This window comes from Hippopotamus amphibius, chromosome 14 (genome assembly GCF_030028045.1).
Source record: "Hippopotamus amphibius kiboko isolate mHipAmp2 chromosome 14, mHipAmp2.hap2, whole genome shotgun sequence".
In the NCBI taxonomy this organism is placed as follows: Eukaryota; Metazoa; Chordata; class Mammalia; order Artiodactyla; family Hippopotamidae; genus Hippopotamus; species Hippopotamus amphibius.
Genome location: NC_080199.1, coordinates 68,386,968 through 68,412,148, shown reverse-complemented (window position 1 = coordinate 68,412,148; position 25,181 = coordinate 68,386,968). Strand labels below are relative to the sequence as shown.

The following is a 25,181-nucleotide window of genomic DNA, read 5'->3' as shown; positions in this document are numbered from 1 at the left end:
CATGTGTAGATATAATCTCCTAAACTTATAAAATATTCCTCTGTTCTTTATTCATCCTAAATTGTTTTTGTTCACATAGGTAAACATAGTTTAAACTGCACTACATTTATTTAGTGTCCATATTTCCTCAGTAAAAAGGTTAAGGCTCAATGAAAGAGCAGAAAGAGAAATTAAGGAAACACTCCCATTTACCATTGCAACAAAAAGAATAAAATACCTAGGAATAAACCTGCCTAAGGAGGCAAAAGACCTGTATGCAGAAAACTATAAGACACTGATGAAAGACATCAAAGACAAGACAAACAGATGGAGGGACATACCATGTTCTTGGATTGGAAAAATCAACATTGTGAAAATGACTATCCTACCCAAAGCAATTTACAGATTCAGCACAATCCCTATCAAATTACCAATGGCATTTTCCACAGAACTAGAGCAAGAAATTCTATGATTTGTATGTAAATGCAAAAGACCCCAAATAGCCAAAGCAATCTTGAGAAGGAAAGACGGAGATGGTGGAATCAGGCTCCCTGACTTTAAACTATACAACAAGGCTACAGTGATCAAGACAGTATGGTACTGGCACAAAAACAGAAATATCAATCAATGGAACAGAATAGAGAGCCCAGAGATAAACCCACACACATATGGGCACCTTATCTTTGACAAAGGAGGCAAGAATATACAATGGAAAAAAGACAGCCTCTTCAATAAGTGGTGCTGGGGAAATTGGACAGCTACATGTCAAAGAATGAAATTAGAACACTTCCTAACACCATACACAAAAATAGACTCAAAATGGATTAAAGACCTAAATGTAAGGCCAGACACTACAACTCTTAGAGGAAAACATAAGCAGAACACTGTACGACATAAATCAAGGCAAGATCCTTTTTGACCCACCTCCTAGAATAATGGAAATAAAATCAAAAATAAACAGATGGGACCTCATGAAACTTAAAAGCTTTTGCACAGCAAAAGAAACCATAAACAAGACAAGAAGACAACCCTCAGAATGGGAGAAAATATTTGCCAATGAAGCAACAGACAAAGGATTACTCTCCAAAATATACAAGCAGCTCATGCAGCTTCATACCAAAAAAGCAAATAACCCAAACCACAAATGAGAGGATGACATAAATAGACATTTCTCCAAAGAAGACATGAAGATGATAACAAACACATGAAAAGATGCTCAACATCACTAATCATTAGAGAAAGGCAAGTCAAAGCCATAATGAGGTATCACCTCACACCAGTCAGAATGGCCATCATCTAAAATCTAGAAACAATAAATGCTGGCGAGGGTGTGGAGAAAAGGGAATCCTCCTGTACTGTTGGTGGGAATGTAAATTGGTACAGCCACTATGAAAAACAGTATGGAGGTTCTTTAAAAAACTAAAAATAGAAACTACCACATGACCCAGCAATCCCACTACTAGGCATATACCCTGAGAAAACCATAATCCAAAAAGAAACATGTACCATAATGTTCATTGCAGCACTATTTACAATAGCCAGGACATGGAAGCAACCTAAATGCCTATCAACAGATGATGGATAAAGAAGATGTGGCACATATATACAATGCAATATTACTCATCCATAAAAATGAATGAAATGGAGTTTATTTGTAATGAGATGGATAGACCTAGAGACTGTCATACAGGGTGAAGTAAGCCAGAAAGAGAAAAACAAATACCGTATGCTAACTCATATATATGGAATCTAAAAAATGGTACTGATGAACCCAGTGATAGGTTAAGAATAAAGACACAGATGTAGAGAATGGACTTGAGATGGGGTTGGGAGGGGGCAAAGGGGAAGCTGGGACGAAGTGAGAGAGTAGCATTGACATATATACACTACCAAATGTAAAATAGATAGCTAGTAGGAAGTTGCTGCATAACATAGGGAGATAAACTTTATGATGGGTGATGACTTAGAAGACCAGGATAGGGAGGGTGGGAAGGAGTCATGGGAGGGAGGGGATATGGAGATATATGTATAAATACAGCTGATTCAATTTGTTGTATAGCAAAAACTGGCACAACAGTGTAAAGCAATTATATTCCAATAAAGAGCTTAAGAAAAAAGGTTAAGGCTGATAATTTAATTGGTTTATATTGTTGTTAATGGTATAGTTTTATGCTCTATTTGGGAATAGTATTATTCTAGCTCAGAAAACAAGATCTTATGTATGAAGATGAAAAATATTCCTGGAACCTGTAAAATATGTATAAATAGTGAATGGAGAGAACAAACTTCTTTAAGTTCTCTTACCATCTGCTATTTTACATTGTTGCTATAAAATCTAGAAGTTCAGCTTCCAAAATATAATGGACACCTGTTTTGAGTACCATTCACATGTGAATATAATTAATTAGAAAGGAAAGATATAGTTAGACTTACGTTTTCACTAGATTCTCTCTCATTCTAGGCAGTTGATCCATCTGTTGCCTTTTAGAAACCTGGGATGAGCCAGAGACCTGAAATACAAATAACTGAGCATTTACCCTCTTATTTCATGATTGCTTTCAGAGATGAGAGGAACAGTCAATTCCCAATTAACTCTTTCCTAGCCAGGTCCTTTTGTAGCATGCATAAGAGAAGCTGAAGAATAACGGGAAATTCTGGCCTTCTCCAGTATTATCAGGCTTCTAAAGATTCTGGAAACCCCTATATCTCAACCCCACAGTCCATGAAATTTTTAAAATAAATATAGAGTAAATTATGAAAATCATATCATCCATTTGGTAAAGACCATTGAAAGTTTTTACAGACACTAAATATAAATAATATATGCACTCTGCCATTAGGGTAGATAAGACAATAGGAGCTGTAGGTATCTTGAAATGGAAAGACGAGATCAGATTTTCATTTATTGTCTATTTTTAAATTCCTCCAGGATACAAAAGTGGACACTTCTTGTGGGTGGTATAAATTATAATCTGCAGTTCAGGAACAACTGAGGCTGATGACCTTTGAGATGGTAATTGAAACCATGAGTAATAAGATCGTTTGTTAAGAGCACACAGAGAAGTAAGAGAGTTGGTGATATAAACGTGGAAAAGCAACTTTTAAGGGATAGGAGAATCACTAAAGATAGGGCCATCATTTAAACAATAGGAAAACTCAGGAAAATATACTGTCATAGAAGTCAAGGGGGCAGGGGACAGTTTTAAAAAGTGAGCACAGTCAGCAGCATGAAATGCCTCAGACATGTCTGCTACCAGGAGGCTTGAAAAGCAGTCATTGTACTTGGCTCTTGAGAGAGAAACTGTCATAGCCCAGTGGTGGGGGAAGAAGACAGCTGAAAGAGGTTAAGGAATGAATAGCAAAGGCAGTGAGTGCATCCATCCACTCTTTCACAAAGTTTAGCTGAGAAAAAGGAAGCTAAGTTAGTAGTTTTATGAGGATGGGACAAAATAAAAGTTTGTTTTTGTTGTATTTTGGTGGAAGAGATGAGCATGCTGCAGACAAAGGACACACCACAGCCAGCGGAAGAGAGATCAAAAATATGATAAAATAATTATGAAATGAGTCCTAGGGGCAGCAGATAGACTTGGGAAGAAGTATGGGATTCTTTTTCTTTAAGGCAGGAGGAGGAACAGGAAGGGTGGATACATTTGAGGGCAAAAGGGAAGACAATTGGATTTCACACCTGATGAACTCTGCTTTGTGAAGCAAAATGTTAAATAGTTTTCTAAAAGTGACAACTTTGGACCAGAAGATGGAACTTACTCATTGATGCACTCAGCAAACGAGCATCTTCCATGTGCCACCACTAGGTTAGGCACTGAGGTACAAAGATGAATTGTGGTTCTTACAACCTATTGGGGAAACAACAAAATAAATAGATTGTACAAATTGCTGCCTTCACAGAGGTTTGCATAGGTGCTTTGTAAGCATACAACAGATGCAACTAATTCAGGCTGTAGGGGGATCCACATGGAATAGTAGCTAATTAATAACTGGGGAAAGGCCATTCCAGAAAGACAGAGCAGCACAGATGTCAAGGTATAAAGCAGATTACAGATGCAGGAATCACATATATTATTGGTCTGGCTGCAGTACAGGGTGTGAGTAAGGACACAGCTGGAGAGGCAGGCACTGTGTGTCTGACAGGACCTTGTAGACCACACTGAGCAGCTTTGCTGAGATTCTTTGGACAATGCAAAGTCACTGAAGTTTTATACCAGGAACAACACCTCACCTGCATTTCAGAATGATTACTCGGACAGCAGAGAAGAGAAATGAGTATGGCGAGGACAAGACTTTAACAGCTATGCTGTTGAGATTATATCTCAAGTCAAGATTTAAACCTGGGGAGCTCTATTTTCAAATGAACAACAACAAAACAGAGTTGTCCAAAAAGGCAACAGAAATAGCTGGATAGTCTAGAACATATGTCATGAGGAATGGCTAATGTAACTTAATATTTTCGCTTAGGGGTGAAAAAAGCTATCAGAAGACCAAGAGCTGTTTCAAATCTCTGAAAAGCTATCATATAGAAGGAGTGTAGACTTCCTCTTCAGAGAATGGAACTAGAAGCAATGGGTTTTAAGGAAGTTTCAAAGGAAAAGAAGGAGCAGAAGTTTCAAGGAAGAAAAATAAGGAGTTGATGCTTTAAGAAGCCTAAAATTTAGAAGCGCCTTACAATCAAACAGAACTGCCTCAGGTGCCTTATCTGGATACCAAGCGTTATATTCAACAACTCTCAGATCCACTGCTAGAATTCTGTGTTTGTGGGGAATAGAAGTGACGTTTATTGTGCTGCAACAAGCTCTAGTCAGTCTTTCTGCCTGTGAAGTAAGCAGTGCCCTGTACAGGCATACCTCACTTTACTGCACCTTTTTTTATTGCACTTTGCAAATAAATCTGTAGAAACTTTTTTTACATATTCGAGGTTTGTGGCAACCCAGCATCGAGCAAGTCTATCTGCACCACTTTTCCAATAGCATTTGCTCACTTCATGTCTCTGTGTCACATTTTGGTAATTCTTGCAATGTTTCAAGCTTTTTCATTATTATTAGTAGTATATAATCTGAGAAAAGATTCCTTTCAAGATATTGCTGCTCATTGACAATGCACCTGGTCACCCAGAGCTCCAACGGAGATGGACAACCATTTGTTTTCATGCCTATTAACTCAGCCTCCATTCTGCAGCCCATGGATGAAAGAGTTGTTTTGACTTGCAAGTCTTACTACTTAAGAAATGCATTTCATAAGGCTATAGCTGCCATAGATAGTGATTCCTCTCATGGATTTGGGTAAAGTAAATGGAAAACCTTCTGGAAAGGATTCACCATTTAGATACCGTTAAGAATGTTTGTGATTCATGGGAAGAGGTCAAAATATCAACATTAACAGGAGTTTGGAAGAAGCTGATTCCAATCTTCATGCATGACATTGACAGGTTCAAGACTTCAGTAAAGGAAGTAACTTCCATCTGATGGATATAGTGAGAGAATTAGAATTAGAAACGGAGCCTGAAGATGTGACTGAATTGCTACAATCTCAGGATAAAACTTTCACAGATGAGGAGCTGCTTGAAAGTGGTTTCTTGAGATAGAATCTACTCCTGGTGAAGATGCTGTGAAGACTGCTGAAATGACAAGGATTTAGAATATTACATAGACAGTGATAAAGCAGTGGCAGAGACTGGGAGGACTGACTCCAGTTTTGAAAGAAGTTCTACTGTGCATAAAATGCTATCAAACACCACTGCATTCCACAGAGAACTTGTTCATGAAGAGTCAATGAAGTGGCCAACTTCACTGCTGTTTTAAGAAACTGCCACAGCCACCCCCACCTTCAGCAACCACCACCCTGATCAGTCAGCAGCCATCAACACTGAGGCAAGGCCCTCCACCAGCAAAAAGATTATGACTTGCTTCAGGCTCAGATGACAGTTAGCATTTTTATAGCAATAAAGTATTTTAAAATTAAGATACAGATATTGTTTTTTAGACATAATGCTATTGAACTATGGTATAGTGTAAACATAAATTTAATATGCACTGGAAACCAAAAAATTCATGTAACTTGCTTTACTGTAATATTTGTTTTATTGTGATGGTCTGGAACCAAGCCTGCAATATCTCCGAGGTATGCCTGTATAACCATTTTTTTTCTTTCATTTTTAAAAACTGAAGTATAGTTTATGTACAATATCCTATAAGTTACAGGCATATAATATCGTGATTGACAATTTTTTTAAAGGTAATACTCCATTTATAGTTATTATAAAATATTGGCTGTATTGTTTGTATATTCTTAAAAAGCAATGTCTTATATACTGTGTAACTTAGAAGAATCCTGAGATGTGGAAACTTAGTTTCAGTCAAAACAGTGAAGCCAGCAGAAATATAAACAGCAGAGTCAGCAAATTGCTCTAGTTATCTACTAAAGAATCAATTATTTATGTATTCAGCATGGGAAGAACTGCAAATCATTCATTGACCTTTCTAGTCACCATAGTATCCACATGGTCAGAACCATCTTTGACTATAAAGATTAACAATTCACTCTAGAGTGAAAATCCTTATTAACATTTATACAGGGAAACAGGATTAACATCTTCCTGGGAAGCTGTTAAAATAGGCTTTGATTGTATGTTCAGTGATCCTGTATAATCAGAGTAGAAACTATTCCACCCAGATGATTTTTTCAGATAAACAAAGCTAAAGGAGGATGGCAAAGGCAAGTAAAAGTTCTGATGCCCCTGTCACAGAGAGGGGGGCTAGGGAGGTCGGGAAAGAAACACAGGAAAATAATATTAGCCATTTACTGGATTTAGAACCAATTACGTGCCAGGCATTTCACTCAGCACTTTACATACATTATATCTCTAAACCCTCACAAATCCCCTGCAAGATACTACAGTACCACTACTCCCCTTCTACAGAGGAGGAAAGAAATGAAGGCCCCCAAAAGTATAAATCTTGGATTCAAATCCAAATTTTCAGTGACTCCAGAGTCTGTGGTCTTTCATCACATCATGGCCTCATAAAGGAGGTAGCATTTTCTTACAAAATGCTTCCTTAGCAAAAAAAAGAAGCAGAATTGGAATAAGAGAGGCAGCATATTCCAAGTAGAGAACATCGTCTGAGGAAAGGCATGTGGTGCCGGCGCTGCAGGAGGAAGGAGGGCTTCCAGCCAAGTATCCAGGACCATAAAATGTGAACTGATTGTCCATTTTATGGGTAAGAGACTACAGTGAGTGATGCTATTTTGTCTCAATTTCCTTCTTACCCTGGTTGACACTAGAAGTCCAACCTTCCCTTTACCCCCTATTGTCCTTTCATTCTCAAGTTGTTCTATGCATTCCCTTATCAACTTCAATCCCCAGTGCTAACTCCCTTCCTCTCAAGTCTTTCATTGACCCTCTGGAGACTCCAGATCATTGATTAGCTGATTACCTTAATGTCAAAACCAGCCCTCAACGTTCTCTAGCTCCTTGCCTTTCGTAGCTATGTCCTGACTACTCCAACCCTCTTTCTGGCTCTTCTTCCCTTGAGTATCACTGTTGAAACTCTTCAGAGCTGTATCTTAGAGTCTAAGACTTAGACTGTCTCTTGTTTTCATCCTGTGTATTCTCTCTGATGCATTTCATTCATTTGCATGGTGTCATTTACTGTCTATGTGCTAATAAGGTGTAAATCCTTATCCTCAATCCTGATCTTTTTTTTTCTGAGATTCATATATCCAACTGCTCTTTGGACACTTCCATTTGGATGATGCACACTGAAAACTGAATTCATATCCTAACCTTAAAACATATACCAAAATAAAGTTAATTAAGATTAAATATTTGTGTCAAATATTAAGCCATGTAAGTACTAAAGAGATGTGATGAATGTTATGAAACAGTGAGGTGAAGACAGTCTTTTAAATTATGACATAAGAAGCCATAAATAAAAGCTAGCTCTGACAACATCAAAACAAACTTTTTATACCATCATAAATAAAATGGAAAAGCAAATGAAAAACTGGAAAATATGTGCAATGTCTTTCATAATTCACTGCCCACTTTTCTGTCCTGTCATTTGTAAGTACACACTTTCTAGCAATAGCAATGCTGGGTCTATCTTAGTCCTCACCATGCATAACTATGAGGTAAAATGCCTTGAATTTTATGACAGCAGAGAGATAACCACTTATTTGTTTGAATTCTAGCAATTACAAATCAAACTAATAGGACAACTAAGGAAGCAAATATGCAAAATATGCTCTTAATTTGGGAAACACATCTCATTTTTACCTTTTTATAAAAGTTATATATTTTCCTTTACACCCTCCATATACAGAAACTCGGTAAAGTTTTTCCCATAATCCCAACAGCTGTTTCTCTACCAAACCAAACCAATCAAAAACCTAGAAAAGTGAAAAACATAATTTATAGTAAGAGGAAACTCTTAGAACTTGGAAGTAAAAAAATCCAAAATTTACCTGAGACATTTCAGCAAGGTATGTACGGCGCTCATTGTTGGTCTTGTGGTAAGCCTAAGGAAAGATACAGAAGTAAAGAATCCAACATTAGAGAAGATTTACAACACTAGCAAGACTATTGCTAAGTTGTTTATGACTCTATGCTTTTTTAAAGTAGTATACAAAATAGTTTTGTAAGTATTTTGTGAGAGTTATAGAGTAGATTTGTAGATAACGTACTAAAAATCAAGGCAGTTCCAAAGGAACTTCTTAGTATAGAATAAAAACAAACCTTTGACTCTTGTTCCAGTCTCAGTGCGTAGTCTTTCACGTGATTTTCAAGACTCCTTTTTTCTTTCTCTAGTTCTTTAAGTAATGCATTTAAGGATTCCTAAAAATATAAACAGTAAATTTTGGCACGTGCCCACATTCTAAACAACAATAAAATATGACCACCAATTTCTCCATTGGCAAATTCCTTCTACTCCATATCATTCTGTGATTTCAAAAGTCTTTAATACGTACCTTTTCAGTAATAGAAATAGTAATAATTACAATATTTATTGAAACCTAACAATATGCCATGTGCTAAGTGCTTTCCACAGATTATGTCATTTAATCCTTTTTACAGCCATGGAGATGGCTAATATATTTCCATTTTACTGTTGAGAAAATTGTATCTGATAGAGGTTACATAACTTGCCCAAAGGCACACAGTTAATAAATGGTAGAGCTGGAATTAGAATCCAAGTAATCTGACTCCAAAGATGACACACACTAAACAATTACTGAATGTGCATTCATAAGATTGCTACCAGAACAAGAGTAGAGTGTTAGAACAAGCGATACGGTTGATAATCAGGGTAACTGTGAAAATAGTGTCGAGTAGGACAGTTCTGGAAACTAAGACATCAATCCATCGCAAATACCCCTCATCACAAATCCCTGAAGCCGAGAAGAGAAGGTTAGTCAAGTGCCAGAGCAATAATGCACTACACCGGTTTGATTTAAAATTTTAATTCCTAAACTAATAACTGATCTTTTCCAGTAACTCCAATTATTTCCCATATTCTTACACATTAAATTTTAAAATCTCCAAGTCAAATTCTACACAACTCTTCTTGGTCATGATCTAGGTCACCGAATCTATTAAAAGAAACATTCAAATAAAAATGGAGCTGCTGATTTAAATCTCCACAAAGCAAAACCGCAAGATATATTAGAGCTCATACCCTGCTCCTGAAATACAGCTTATTCTCTCTTAGATACTTGCTAATGATTATTAGAAGTGTAAAAACTGTGTTAATAGGAATAATTAGGTCAGCTGAAACAGCGCAATTTCTATTCTCTAAAAATAACAGCAGTGACAAAACAAATCCTTTGGAAGTGACAGTTCTCCACTATGCATATTTGCTTAACACCCCTGTTAAAATATAATCAGTGATATTTCTCAGGCAGGCATTATTTGTCTTCAAAAATTTTGCACTGGCGTCCTAAATGGTTTTCAATCCTCCTCCCCCAAATACAAACTTACTCCACAATAAAATCAATGAAAGCCCTATAAATACGAGAAGATAAACTGAGTTCTCTATAGAAAATTAAACCCTTATGAAATAAACAAATGCTCAAGGATGAGTTTCTGAAGGGACAATCAGGGAGTGATGGATGTAGTTCAAAGTTTTGCTGCATAGACCCTTGCTCTGAGGATTCCAAGCCTGGCCTTCCACAGTAATATGATTCACTTACATCATTTGTTAAATACATTTGTAGAGATGTAAAATAGAATCTAACCATTTTTAATATTGAGTCAATGGGGAAAATGCACTCCAAATTCTAAAAGAAATTAGTTTACAGATAAACAACTGGAATACAAATTATTGTTATATTAAAAAATGACCTGAATGAAATATAGTCCAAAACTCTAGAAGCTCATACAAGAAATGTAGATAGGAAATAGGTAAATTCAAAGGCTGAAGAAAAATATTTGAGCAGTAAATGAGGCAAGGTAAGATAACTAGGGAAGGCCATGGTTACAGAAGGCTTAGAATGCTAATCTCAGGAGTCTAAACACTGGGAGCTATTAAAAGTTATTAAAGAATTGACATGATGAAAGCAGGGGTTTAGGAATATTAATTGAGTGGTAATTTCTCTGACAAAAGGATGGGGACTTCCCTGGTGACGCAGTGGTTAAGAATCCACCTGCCAGTGCAGGGGACACGGGTTCAATGCCTGGTCCAGGAAGATTCTACATGCCTCGGAGCAACTAAGCCTGAGGACTACAACTACTGAGCCTGTGCTCTAGACCCCACAAGCCACAACAATTGAGCCCACGTGCCACAACTACTGAAGCCTGCATGCCTGGAGCCCATGCTTTGCAAAAAGAGAAGATACTGCAATGAGAGGCCGGTGCACCACAACAAAGAGTAGCCTCCGCTCACCACAACTAGAGAAAGCCCATGTGCAGCAACGAAGACCCAATGCAGCCAATAAATAAATAAATAAATAAATAAAATTTTTTTAAAGATGATTATCTGTTATTTGTTGGTGTGGGTTTGCAGTTTTAACCTTTGAGGCTTAGACATTTTTAATATGCTTTCTTTGTGTTAGACTGTATCTTGCAGCTATTCCCATGCTGACTGGATTCCTTGTCTCGTCTCAATTTTACAGTTCATTCCTTTATGCAAAAAATATCCATCGAGCACCTCCTATGTGTCAGGCTGGGATACGACAGCAGGAACTACAGACCCAGATCCTAGCCTCATGAAGCTCAGAGTCTAATAGGGTACCTAGAATGTGGTTTATGTTGCTGAATGTTACACATAAGCTTGAGAAGAATCTGTATTCTGCTGTTGTTGGATGGAATATTCTATAAATGTCAATAGATTGAGTTGATAGTGCTATTCAGATAAGCTATATCTTTATTGATTTTACTGCCGTTTTGATTTATCAATTATTGACAAGAAGTGTTATGTCTCCAACTTTAATAATGGATTTGCATATTCTTCCTCCAGTAATTCATCACAGTTACCATTTAAGTGTTCCTATCAGTTTGTGTACCAAGTTAAGCATATCCCAATGACTGTCTGGATTTGTCTCTTTATACAGATTTCAGGGTGGGAATTTGTCCTGCACATTCAATTTTCTAATGAGTCAAGAGGAGTCCCTGATTTTTAGGTTATCTACTTTTTTTGTTGTTGTAATGACAAGATTGTTGACTTCCAAGCACTATACATATTGGAGCTGAAACCAGAAGCCACAAACTGTTCTTGATCCTCTTTTCTAGTTGAAATAGAAGGAGTACATTCTCCAAATCAGTGGCTGCCTATCCTATATTGAAAACTGATTCGTCTGTTCTAGCAGTGATACCACATCTGGCAAAACCTGGGGCTCCTAATTGGTTAAGTCTGCAGTAACCTACACTCTTTCTCCAAGATACACCCAGTTTTTACAGGGGCCAGACTGGCAAATTAAACAGGGCTATGGTAGGCCATCTGCCATCTTCCCTGGGATGAGAAATTGTTTTTGTTTGACGATTTTGGCCTGGGTGGAGAAGGCACTTTTCCCACATTTCCATTTGGTTTTCTACATCATGAGAGCTTTTACTTCAGAGATGAGGACCCAATGAGGGGTTAACTTCAACTGCCAAGTGTATGTACTTCAATTATGTACTCAGGGAAAATGATCACTGCAGGGATAGGGGAGTCTGCGGGCGCATCGGGCCCAGTGTGATTTGGACTTCAGGCATAGATTCCCATCCTGGGAATCAACTCAGACCTCAAAGTGTCTGGTTATTTCCTTTCCCACAGTGTACAGTCACCTGTATAAGTGGTCAGAGGTCTCTTTAGAGGAAGACTGGAAAAACCATCATGATATGTATTTGGACTCATATTGTAGGGTCCCTCCTTCTAGGAACCCAGCTACCTCTTCGGTCATTGATTTCTGGGTCTAAAAATTGGCTCAGGTCTGGGAAATGAGCAAAGAATCATGCTTTCCACTGGGCTAACTGTCCTCAGCCTCTGCTCCTCCAGTCTTAATTTTTAAAATTATAGATGTTAAACAACACCCTCAATTAATTAGGATGGCAGCCAAGAGAAGAGGCAGGGGCAGCTCCTGAGGGGACAGACTGATTGTCCTGTTGGAGAGAGGCCTATGCAGAAGCTTCCTGGACAGTGAGTGCTCTAGCCCTTACTAGAGCTAGAGGCAGGTCACCTCTGCACACCCAGAGGGTCCAGGTGGAGTTGTAGAGTCAACATCATCACAGGCATCCATCCGGATGTCCTGCCGGTTTTAGGATCCCTGGTTATTCCCACCAGGGCCCTGCCCTTCACATAACAGGCCTGCTTCGACAGCCTTGCTGTGGCTGCCCTTTCACTACTGATATAGACAGCCTCTTTAGAGGCTACCACCAAGGCTCTCTGTTTTCACTCTTAGGTACTAAGTGCTTGCTAACTATTCTCAGCTTTTTATTATCCTTATGAAGGATGACAATACAACTTAGCAATAATCCCATACTTTCCAAATGCCTACATCATGCCTTCTTCCATAGTATTTCCCTCCATGAGAACACTATCCAAGGTCACCATCAGTGAAATCTCTAGCAACTGAAGAGCCACAATGAGCCAGGATCTATTGGTGCCACATCTACTAATCAGGACAGCCCCTTCTGCCTGCCACACAGTAAGTGAGCCAGTCCCAAATCCCATCTTATCTCCTGTTTTCTCATATCACTCCCAGTACCTCTAGCTGTAGATGTGGTCTTCTGAGAAGCAGATACCAAGATGGGATTAGATGTGAAAAGATTCTGTTATTAGAAATGCTTGTGTGAAAGGAAATACGGAAGGAGCAGGAGAGGGCTGGAAAAGTAGTCAATTGTAATGCAAGTCTGACCCCCAGTGAAGGGGAGAGGGAGAGAAGGTCAGGTGGAAGTAGAAATATCCCAGGCTGAGATATAGCCAAAGGAAAGTTTGGCAAAGCCATCAAGGTATCCTTAAGTCAAAGTCACCGACAATAGGCTCCCATGTGTCCCAGGAATAGGTCTGCCTTGGTATCCCCACTGCACCTGATCATGGACCTGAAACAGCCCATGGGAGGTGTCGTCTTGATGCAAAAGCAATGATGGACTTCAAAGCCCAACACCAAGGGTCCTCAGTCAATTAACCTCCTGTCCTGGGAAGTCTGTGAGGCACATTCTCTGGGTAGTCACACTGACTGCTTTTCTTAAGGGCATTTCAGTTTTTCAAATGAAGAATCCTCCAATCTCCCATTTTTTGAGGTTTAATCCTAGCTGCTGGTTTTCTGGGAGTAGGGCAAGAGGAAGAGACCTGAGAGTTCCAGACCACATGTTTTCACTTAATTCCATCATTTTAGACCTGTATCTCACTCTCACCCTCCTTGTGCCTGAAGGCCAAAGTCCAAAGGTACTGCAACTTAATTTTTCCAGAAGATAGACGAGTGACTAAAGGAGAATATCTTGGCTACATTGGGTAGCAGAGGGGTCCCAGTAACCAACTGCTCCACGTATGTATGTCCAACTAATCTCCCAGTTTCCAGCTCCTTCCTCACCTCCACCTTCTTCAGTACCTGGTGTTGCCAAGTTCTAAGGCACTAAGTGGGTCTGAAGAGTGGCTGCTTACTTTTCACTGATATTCCTCATGGCAGGCACTTCGCTGTTGCTTCCTCAACTCTAAGTCAATGACTATTCTTCCAACTGAGCGTCTTCCAAAATTTGTTCATATGTTTGTCCAAACCCATAGACTGTACAACGCTAAGAGTAAACTCTAGGGTAAACTCTAGACTTCAGGTGATTTTGATGGGTCAATGCAGGTTCATTCTGATGAGTGATGTTGATAAGGGAAAGGGTTGTGCATGTTGAGGGTAGGGCATGTACAGGAAATCTCTGTACCTTCCTCCCGATTTTGTGGTGAACCTAAAACTGCTCTAAAAGATAAAGTATTAATTAATTAATTAATAATTTAAAAAATTGCCTAGAGAGAAAATGAGAACACATTTTGGATTTTGTGAAAACTACATTAGCCATTAAATGCAAGACATTGTGATTCCATTTATAAAGCTATTATACATACCAAAAATCCTTGAAAAAATTATAAAATATTACAATAACTTTAACGTTCATGCTAAATTTTGATTCTTTATTTTACTGACTTCAAAATGAACTAGTATTTAAAAACAATTTTATCCCATCACTTCCAACTCATTGGAAGACTCACAAATTAAAGTTCTTGGTCTTCCCAAGGAGCTGGTTTTATATGATTATACAATCAGTGGTCACGTACTAGAAAACTGCAGGCTGGAAAGACATACGAAATCTACAGCTAAATTGAAGACTCCACTAGAACTTGCCCCCCCCCCAAAAAAATCATACACACACAAAATTAATTCTTCTACTAATATGGAAGAGCTTTTTTGTTTTATTTTTGAAACTAATCAGATCTTAGCATTCCAAGCAGTATCATACTTCACCTATGTTCATATCTTAATTTACTAGTAAAAAGTCACCTTCTAACAGGAGATTGAAACAACAGGGTAAGAATAAGAAATTTCAGGAGATATTTACATACCTGAAATCAAATTATACTTAGATTTTTTTTTAAGTCCCTTGCCTATATCCCAAGTAGAAAGGAAGTTTTATTAACTACCAGTTTTTCTAAACGATGGTTATGGCTACACTAAAGAACACATAAAAACTACCAGTTTAAAAAAATCACTCTACTGAGTGCTTACAAGAGAAAAACCTGAGAATACAATTAATCACAGCTCCTAGGTATGCTGTACTTAATGAAGGCAATTGCAACAATGAATGAGCACAGTGTTCTGCATGCTTAAATGCCAAGTGCCCCCTGGTGGACAACACTGTTATTAGATTTACATATAAAATCTGTTTTAACTTTTCTCTGATTTGAGGCTACACCTGTCTCCAAATTAATCTTTCTGATCTTTGTGGAGAACAAAATCTGGTGATGCCTGTGACAGAATACTTCATATTGATTCTACAGACTTAAATTTTAGCAAATTGAACCTTCCTTAAAATGCCTTAAGAGTATAAGAACAAATTAAAAGTTTTGGATTTCGTCAAATTGGCTTTCTATGAATTGATTTTCTACAAACTGACCTGCAGAGAACACTTGAGGTGAGACCAAATATCTTTGTAAAAAATGTTTCTCTGTTTCCATACCTCCTCCCTCGTGGCTCCCACCACAAGCCCAGACTTATTGGCTTTAGGAGCAGGCTCTCCTGTGCTCTAACCACCTGATTGACCGAGCATGTGTGCTGGTAAGAGGTTTTCTTGAAGGGTCCGAGTTGTCTGGGTGTCATGGAAAACAAAGGAGAGTGCACTGATGGGAAAATCAGAAGCAGAGAGAAGTAGGCTGCTATAGTCTAAAAGTCTGTGTCCCTCCACCAAGTTCATACATTGAAATGCTAACGCCTGATGTGATGATATTAGGAGGTGGGGCCTTTGGGAGGTGCTTAGGTCATGAGTGGAGCCCTCCTGAATAGGATTAATGCTCTTATAAAGTAGATTCCCCCAGAGCTCCTTCACCCCTTCCACCATGGGAGGACACAGCAAGAAGGCGTGTCTATGAATCAGAAAGCGAGCCCTTACCAAACACTGAATCTGCTGGCATCTTAATCCTGGACTTCTCAGCCTCCAGAACTGTGACAAATAAATTTCTGTTGCTTATAAACCACCCAGTCTGTGGTATTTTTTTTTTAGCCACCCAAACAGACTGAGATAAGGGATCATTGATTTCATGACTCCAGATGAGTCAAGGACCAGAACTTCCACTTTGTCATAGAGTTGACCTCAGAGAAATGGTGGAACTCGGTGATTAAGACTTTACAGTAACTCTTGTCACAAGACAGGCTGTCTTGTACATCTTTCTCTGAGGGATATGAATTCCCTAAATCTGTCTGTTTGTTTTCCAAATTGTGCTCTGTAATAGAACCTATTGAGATGCCTGCTAAATATACCAACGTCCAGGGCTTACCCTAGACCTATGAAATGAGGATCTCTGGGAGTAAGCCCCAGAATGTATACTTTCAATAAATTATCCATGTGATTCTTATAGAGCTTGAAAATTAAAGAGCCACAGCTCGATTGACTGACCAGCAGCTAAAGATGTGGCAGTACTGGGCAGTAAAGGGAAGTTGGGAAGTAGAGGAGCCAACCTTTCCTGTTTGTGGCACAGTGTCATAGGTACTAAGCTTGACCTGGCCTAAACAAGCTCCTCTAGGAAATAAGAGGTGCACCGCCAATTGTCAGCAGTGACAGTAAAGCTCTGGAAGGTTACTCAGTTTATTGCTGGGGAACTATCTGCAGGGCTGCACAGTGGGAGCCGTCAAACCCTGACAAAGAGAGTCGTGCATTCTTAGCTCCGTAACCTAACTACCTAACTGGAGATTAATGAAGAAGCCTGAAGGGCCAGGTCGGAACCTGAGAAATGGCTAGTGCTCATCAGAGGTTAACCAGCCTAATTAGCCTTATCTTTTAGTTATTTGGTACACTTAAAACAGATTCCAGCCTTCCAGTGAAAGGCTACAGGTCTTTTTGGGACATACCTGGAAATTCTTGAAACATTAAAGAGCCTCTAGGTTCTTTTTCTGGTGGACACAGACAGAAGGGGCTAGAAAATGTACACCCAGCTAGCCCAAGGGGAGTAAAGGTTCTGTGCTTTTTATTAGAAGCATTAAATCCCTACAGAAGCCCCTGATTCCCGGGCAGGTATGAAGAACCACAAAATTCTACTAGAGCTTTAAGAAGGTACCAGAAGGTTCACAACTTGTGTAAGAGCAGAGCTTAATAAGTCAAACAGATTGCACATCTCTGGGCCTTACACTTGCCCTATTCCTTCCAAATAGATTAAGGTTAATTTCACAATGACTTGTTTTAATGAAATTTCACTTTTTCTTTATCAAGAGAAGGAAGGAAGGGAACTAACTGTTCACTCTGTCAGGCACTGTGCTATTGGCTTTATATATCTCTAGTAGTCTTCACGACAACCTTACAAGAGAGTTTAATTCTATTTTACAGGGGAGGAAATTAAGCCTCAGAGAGATGAAATAACTTCCTTAGTGTCCCATAGCTTGAATTTGAACAAGAACAGTCTGAATTTGAACCAGAACAGTCTAATTCCAAAAGCCATGTTTTCAGGAAAGTAGGTTACACTCAGTCCATTTTCTCACCCCTACTCTCCTCTACACCACTTTTTCTCCTGATATCCTCTCTTCTGATCACTTGCTTACATCCTTTGCCTTTGAATACTTTGCCTGAACTGTGGACCATGTGCTTTATCCTACCTTGCACTGGAAGTTTCTTGGAGAACATTCTTCTGCTGATCATTCATAAACTTTCTCCTCCCTTGGCTTCTGGGATGCCACTCTTGCCCAGTTCTCCCCCTTGTCTTTTTTCAATATTTTCCCTTCTCAGTTATCTTCACTGAATTACCTTATATGTTAGTATTTCCCAGGGTTCAATCCTCAGTCCTATTTGTCAGACTATATATTTTTGAGTAGTCTCTTGTACTTTCATGACTTCAAGTGACACTAATGACTCCATGGTCTCTATTTTCAGAGAGACAACCTTCTTCAGTCTAAAACTATTTCCAGTTGCTGACTGACCACTGGTATCTGTGTAATACACACAAAACTAAGCCATTTCCTAATATCTCCACTGCTTCTGATTTCTAGAGCCCTGCTCATTGTAATCCACAAAGTTACTCAAGCTTAATCGTCCTCAAATCCTCTCCCACTCTCACCCCAGTATCCAGATATTCATGAAATCCACATTACTAAATACCTCTTCAGTTGGTCACCTCTGCTCCATCCCCATACACTACTGCCCAAGCTGAAAAACACTTTCTCTTACTTAGATTATTATAAGAACATCCTAACTGGTTTTCCTGCCTCTAGTCTCACCCACCCCTAGGGAATCCTGGGGAGTGGGGTAGGAAAAGACTTTAAAATTGCATACAAAATACTTCAATAGCTTCCTATCACATGTAAAAAGTTCACACTCCCTAACATGGATACAAAATACTTCATTATGTAGTCCTTGCATATATTTCCAACCTCATCTCCCATCACCTCTCTTATTTATTCCTGACATACTGAGCCAACTGTAGACCTGGGGTGTCTTTAGATAGATCGATCCAGAGAGATTTTATTTGAAAATTTGAATATGTGCATATCCCATGATCTAAAAACTCCACTGTAAGTGTGCTAGAGCAGCAGCTCTCAGACTTTGGTGTGTATTCGAGTTAGCTGGAGAGTGAATAAAGACTGCAAAGGAAGCAAGCTGGATAAAGGATGGGGCTGAATTTCATATTTTTATGAAGTTCTCTAGGTGATTCTGTTACCTACCAAAGTTTAAGGACCACTGCCCTAAAGCAAGGGTCAGCGAACTATGGCCTGGACACCAAATCTGGATGCGGCCTGTTTTTATAAAGGAAAATGTATTAGAACACAGCCCCTCCTATTGTTTAGGTACTGTCTACGGCTCCACAACAGTGGAACTGAGTAGTTGCAAGGGAGATCGGGTGACCCGTAAAGCTGAAAATATTTACTCTCTAGCCTTTGCAGAAAAGTTAGCAAAGTCCAGGGGAACACTGTGTACCAGGAGACACTTATAAGGATGTTCACCTTGGCAATGTTTGTCATAGTGAGATTCTGAAAAACCTTCAATGTACTGAAATAGGGGAACCCATAAATCAGGATATATACATCTAATGGAATACTATACAGAATATAAAATTTACTAGATGTTTATGTATTAACATGGATAGAATAAAAAAAACCAAACAGAAGAATGCTACATACAGCATGATATTTTTTATATGCATGTTTAGACACAATATATGTAGAAAGATATTTAAAAATAAACTGGAATGGCATATACCAAATCCATGATTATCTTGCTTCGACTCTATAAAGTATTTTCATTAAAACATCTGAGGTCAAAAAGTGACAAAAATCTGAAGATTAGCAAACACTACAATATATTTTTTTGCCATATTGTCCTCTGTGGGTTTTGTTGTATTTAAAATTGAAGCCAGAAATACCCTAAACTATTGAGCTATAGGGGAAAGTAACCGAACATTAATAATCCAATGCAACGGAATACAATGTAGCCCTTAAAAATGTACATGAAGAAAAAAAAAATGTACATGAAGAAAACATAAGAAATAATTGATTTAATTGTCCATGATTAATATAGCAATAGAATACAAAATTATCCACAAAATAAGGTTACAATTATATATTTTTTAAAAGTACGGTCCTTTTTTTTCCTTTTAGCTGTCTTATCTATTGAGTTGTTCCTTTATTTATTTATTTATTTTTTGATTTTTTAATCTTTTATTTATTTATTTATTTTTTTATTTTTGGGGGGTACACCAGGTTCAATCATCTGTTTTTATACACATATCCCCGTATTCCCTCCCTTCCTTGACTCCCCCCACCTCGAGTCCCCCCCACCCTCCCCGCCCCAGTCCTCTAAGGCATCTTCCATCCTCAAGTTGGACTCCCTTTGTTATACAACAACTTCCCACTGACTATCTATTTTGTTCCTTTAAATGAATATATGCATACAAAAAATTGCTAAGAGGACAACAGCAGATATGTTTCATTTAATACTTTTCCTTCTCTTTTATTTTCCAACTAATATTAAATAAATACATATTACTTTAAAGTGAAATGTGGCAGTAGAGCTTATGTGTGGCAGATGGAACTAACTGCACACCCAATATCCATTTTCCCGTTGATCCTACTATGCTCAGTTAAAACACTGCAAATCTTAGCCTTCCTTGCAAATATGGGTAACCACGTGATACAGTTCTAACCAATGAGAAACTGCTGGGTGCAGATCTTTAAGAGGAGGCGGACTTCACTGGCCTTCACCTTTGCCCTTTTCCCTTCGCCTACTTCTTTCCTTGAATGAGACTGTGAGGCAGGTGAGATGCCATCTTGTGAGCATGGGGACAAAGCCACTCATTAAAGGACGGCAGAGAGTAAAGTCAGGAGGAGTCTGGATTCCTGGAGGCATCACAGAGCTACTGCACCAACCCTGGACATCAACCCTTCCTGTTACATGAGGAAAAGCCCCCCCAAAAGCCTTTCTTCTATATGCAGCCAAACATAACCCTTAACTGAGACATCTTGCTAAAATTAAATTTTAACGAATTATACCACTGAAAGGCACGTTAAAGTTTATCTAATCATGCTACCTTCAGATGAGAAAAGTAACTTTCAAAAAGGTTGAACGCTTGAAGCTAATCTGTATCTGAACAAGGACTAGAACCCCACTCTCACTTAAGTAAATACTTTTTTCCAAAATATTAAAATCAAGTCCACTTTAGTGGTCCAGTTTGAAAACAACTTACTGGATGTTTTAGATTTCTTTTTCTAATGATAACATTTAAAGAAATTAGACACACACAGGTCTAAAACAAGTGTTCATCCTTTTGTTGCTCATAAGAAAAGCTGCACTTGAAGTTACTCAAAATCAGTATTCAAACTAATGTAAGTTTCTTAAGTATGTGTGTATAGGTTACTCCTAAAGACTAAGCAGTCTACAACAAGGATAAAGAGTCGGTAAATATACAACTAGCGTTTGAAGTCATATTCTATCCCACAAAAACAACCAATTTAAGCCCTTTTCTCTGATTATCAACCTAATAGAAAACCAAAACTGTGTGCATTACACAAATGATACGTATGTGAATCTCACATTGTTTTTGATATAAAGAATAAGGCTATCTCTTTTGTCCTTGGAAAACAGAGAATTCTTGACTGGATATAGGATTCTTGGATCCCAATGCTTTTTGCTCTGTAGTTGGCTACTTCCATCACCAAATCCCTGGCTAGATTCCTAATCCCTGCTCTTCTGACAACCGCCACCCCCCCACCCCCGCCCACCACCCCAATTCCACTGTGTAAGAAAACCCAAATAGCGAGGACCAGTTCCTTAACGGCCTGAACTTTCATTCTCTCCTTTCTGCTTAGTATGTGGCCCCACTGTTGATTTTTCTAACATTTCTTTTGTTCTTTACTGAAGAGAAATATAATTCTCTGCCTCCAGACCTAAACCTCTTAGAGAACATTTTCTTTAAGAATAACACAAATTCATCAAGGGAAATAAGTGTATTTTTGTGAACATCAATATATTAGAGTCTAAGGTAGCAGTGAGAAAACTGATTAAACATTTCTTAGTTATGCTATAGAGCAGTGGTCCCCAACTTTTTGGCACCAGGGACCGGATTGGTGGAAGACAATTTTTCCACGGATGGGGTGTGGGGGTGGGGAAAGGTTCAGGCGGTAATGAGAGTGATGGGGAGCGCGGCAGTGGGGGGGGGGGGAGGGGGGCCCCCGCAGATGAAGCTTTGCTTGCTGGCCTGCCATTCACTCCCTGCTGCACGGCCCAGTTCCTAACAGGCCACTGACCATACCAGTCGCGGCCTTGGGGTGGGGGACCCCTGCTATAGAGTCTTCTCCCATGTCACACCAGCACTTGCCCGCCACGAGGCTAGATACCCCATTTCTTGAGCTTGGACTGGGGGTAGGTTATCAAGAAGAAGGAAGCAAGAATATTTTGTGTTCTGTAGGCAGTACTTGATAATTTATATTCTGTAGGTCATAGTAAAATTCTACCTACAGTTAAGAAACACTAAGCTTAAAACAGCCCTTGCAGCAATTTCTAAATACCACAAGATGGAGATATGACTCCATGGCAGAGGAAAAAACTTCACCACTTTTCCAACAACAACAAAACATACGTTATTGTCTTGACTTTCCAACACAAAGACGTAAGGGTATTTCTGGGTTGTAAATAACAGAGAAGTTTGCAAAAAAGTTAATTTCTCCCTCAATTCATTAACAAAAATACAAAGATTTTTCTATATCTTTCACTAAAGTTTTGCAGTTATTCAAAGAGCACTCTCCATGAATGTTCAGGACATCTGTGAACACAGCAAGCAGCTGAGTGTTCCATCTACAGTTTCTAAGATAGGTGTGAAAGAGGTATTGTTTATTTTAGATGGGTGTGAGAGAGGTATTTCTGAGTTAAATAGGCTCTTTTAGGTTGCAAAGAATAGACACACTCAGGTTTTCCCCCAGCCTGACCACTGAGATCCACTTGCATTTTGTTTGTACCTGTGACAAAATCCCTGCCCAGCTTCACAAGCGAGAGACCAAGCTGAAGGCCTTGTTTATAGGATTCTTTACATCCTAGGAACAGCTCCACTGAACAAAATACTTTATTTGGACCTTGTCACAGTCTTTAAACTTTTGTTTGAAATCTGTCTGGGGAAAAATACACATAATTTCCTTCAGTTATTCCTTTTGTCCTTTTACTCACCACCGGCATCTGTTCATGGATTCAAATAAAAGACAGTCTGGCTACAATAAAGCAAATATGAACAATTGATGTTTTATCAGTTTTAACTCAACTTATAAAACATATATATAGTTGCTTCTGTACCTGAAGGATTTCCACGGGTTTCTTCCATTTTCTCTTTGAGAGAAACAATTTGCTTTTCTAGTTCAAGTTGTGTCTCATAATGGGTTTTCCATTCACCACCTGAGTGAAAAAGGGGGAGGAGGTCAAGATCACCTCACCACCTCTCATTTATTCATTAAAATAACATTAATCAGCTCAGTGCTACTCTGTTGCTATACTGGACTTTATTAGTAACACAGATGCACTAGAGGGAACTCATGTCTAAGCGTGTGTTCTCTGTTACACGGGATCTGTGCAGATGCCAGACTCGCCGATTTCCACCCAGCCAGACCTCACTGTCACTATTGTGATTCCTGCTCTTCTCACTCTCCACCCCCTTTGTCTTTAGTTCCTTGTGTATCCTTATAAGAAATTCTATTAGAGGAAATATCAGGCACACGTTTCTTTCCTCGGAACTTGAAATGTCCACATATTATAGCCTAAGCAGTACTAGCCTCCTGTCCAATGTCATATTCATTTCTTTCCTTTGCAAAAGAATTCTGAAGTCCATTCAACTACCAATTATGTGTTTGCTGTGTTAAAAGCACACAATGCCTTGCATATATTAACTAATTTAATCCTCATTTACAAAAACTTAGTTACCCATTTTACAGATGAGGAAACCAAGGCTCAGAGATGTCAAATAACAGTATTATGATGACAGAGCTAATAAATGGGGAACTGGGGTTTCAGCCCAGTTTGTTCTAACTTGAAAGTGTGTCCTCTTAACTGCTGTGCTATGGTAACACTGTTTACATTCGGCTACATATTCAGGCATTTTCTCTTACATGTAAGCAGTTTTCTTTCACTAAATCCCTTTGGCTATTGAGGCCAAAACATTTGTCTTGTTGCTCTGGGAGGAGGAGGAGGATGCAGCCTAGAATTTTTTTCAGTTTCAAGGCCCAAAGCTAATTTGTGTGTGTGTGTGTGTGTGTGTGTGTGTGTGTGTGTGTACTGAAAGTCACAGTTTGTAGAGAGAAAAAAAAATGGCATGTTTCTAAACTTTAAACACTCTTTACATATACAGGGCAACTTCTACTACATAATAGTTGATGGAGGAGTCTAAGCAGAAAGATTAGCTCACACCACTGCCAACATCCTCAACCTTACACAACCCTGCCCTCACTCTCATCTCTAAGATGTGGTCTACCAAAGAGAGGGTCAGGAATGCCCTCCAAAACCAAAGTCCAAAGTCATAAATCCAAATACTTAACAAGTGGATGAAGGCCCACAAAACTTGAAATTGATAAACTTTTTGCTTTCTTTTCGGATACCAGCATTGGCCCCCCAAAATCTGGTCAACTTCCTACTATCAACTGTTTTCTTTTTCTGAAAAAGGACCACACTGAGTTTGACTTTCCCTACCACACTTTGTTCTATGATAAACCAAAAGTACTGATTCCATACTGAGGTTTGTAATTTTTACAAAATTTTTGAAAAATAATTTTTCATCTGTCTTTAAAATGCAATATCTAAATTATGCTTTCAGCTGGGAATAAGATTAGCAATTCAAAATAGCAAGTTTTTGGAATAATCCTGATACTAGGGAATGTTCAGAGCCATCTGAAATCAGCCCAGGTAAGAGATGTGGTGCTGTCATTAGATGGTCACAATGACCCCCCAAAAAATGATCCCTGACCTTGAGCACAACAGCAGCCAACCTATCAATGTCTAAGATGTACTTATAATGTCATTATTAAAATAAGGATTGTGAGGATAAAAATTTAGCAGAAACATTTGTGTCTCTTGGGAGAAAAAATACTCTGAGCAGTAACTTCATGAAATCACTGCTTTTGCAGTAACTCTAAAAACAAACAAAAAACAAGCACTGTACTTTTGAAGGGAAAAATTAAATTGCTTTGCAATCTCAAAGAGGGATCTTGGCTAGAATCACTACAATGAAAAGCAAAATCAAACCCAAAATTAAAAAGTTATAGAAATTTGATTCATGGTTAAAATTTACCTTAAAAGAGGAAGCTCATGAAGCAAGAGAATATTAGGTGGAGGCCTATCCAATGCCATATTCATTTCTTTCCTTTGCAAAAGAATTCTGAAGTCTGTTCAACTACCAATTATGTTTTTGCTGTGTTAAAAGCACACAATGCCTTGCATATATTAACTAATTTAATCCTCATTTACAAAAACTTAGTTACCCATTTTACAGATGAGGAAGTGTTCAGATATGGACATTTTTTTTTTCCAAAGAAAGATAGCATAGCATGTTAACAAAAACAAAGCC

At 38.6% G+C, this 25,181-nt stretch overlaps 1 protein-coding gene across 1 annotated transcript in view; it reads right to left on the bottom strand.

Moving 5' to 3' along the window:
• The window catches only part of CCDC169 (coiled-coil domain containing 169), a 43,426-nt gene that overhangs the window by 2,876 nt on the left and 15,369 nt on the right, over window positions 1-25,181 (bottom strand). The window contains 5 exon segments of the mRNA XM_057707213.1: window positions 2,413-2,489; window positions 8,455-8,508; window positions 8,726-8,824; window positions 22,802-22,842; window positions 22,925-23,023. Coding sequence (XP_057563196.1) covers window positions 2,413-2,489; window positions 8,455-8,508; window positions 8,726-8,824; window positions 22,802-22,842; window positions 22,925-23,023 — 370 coding nt within the window.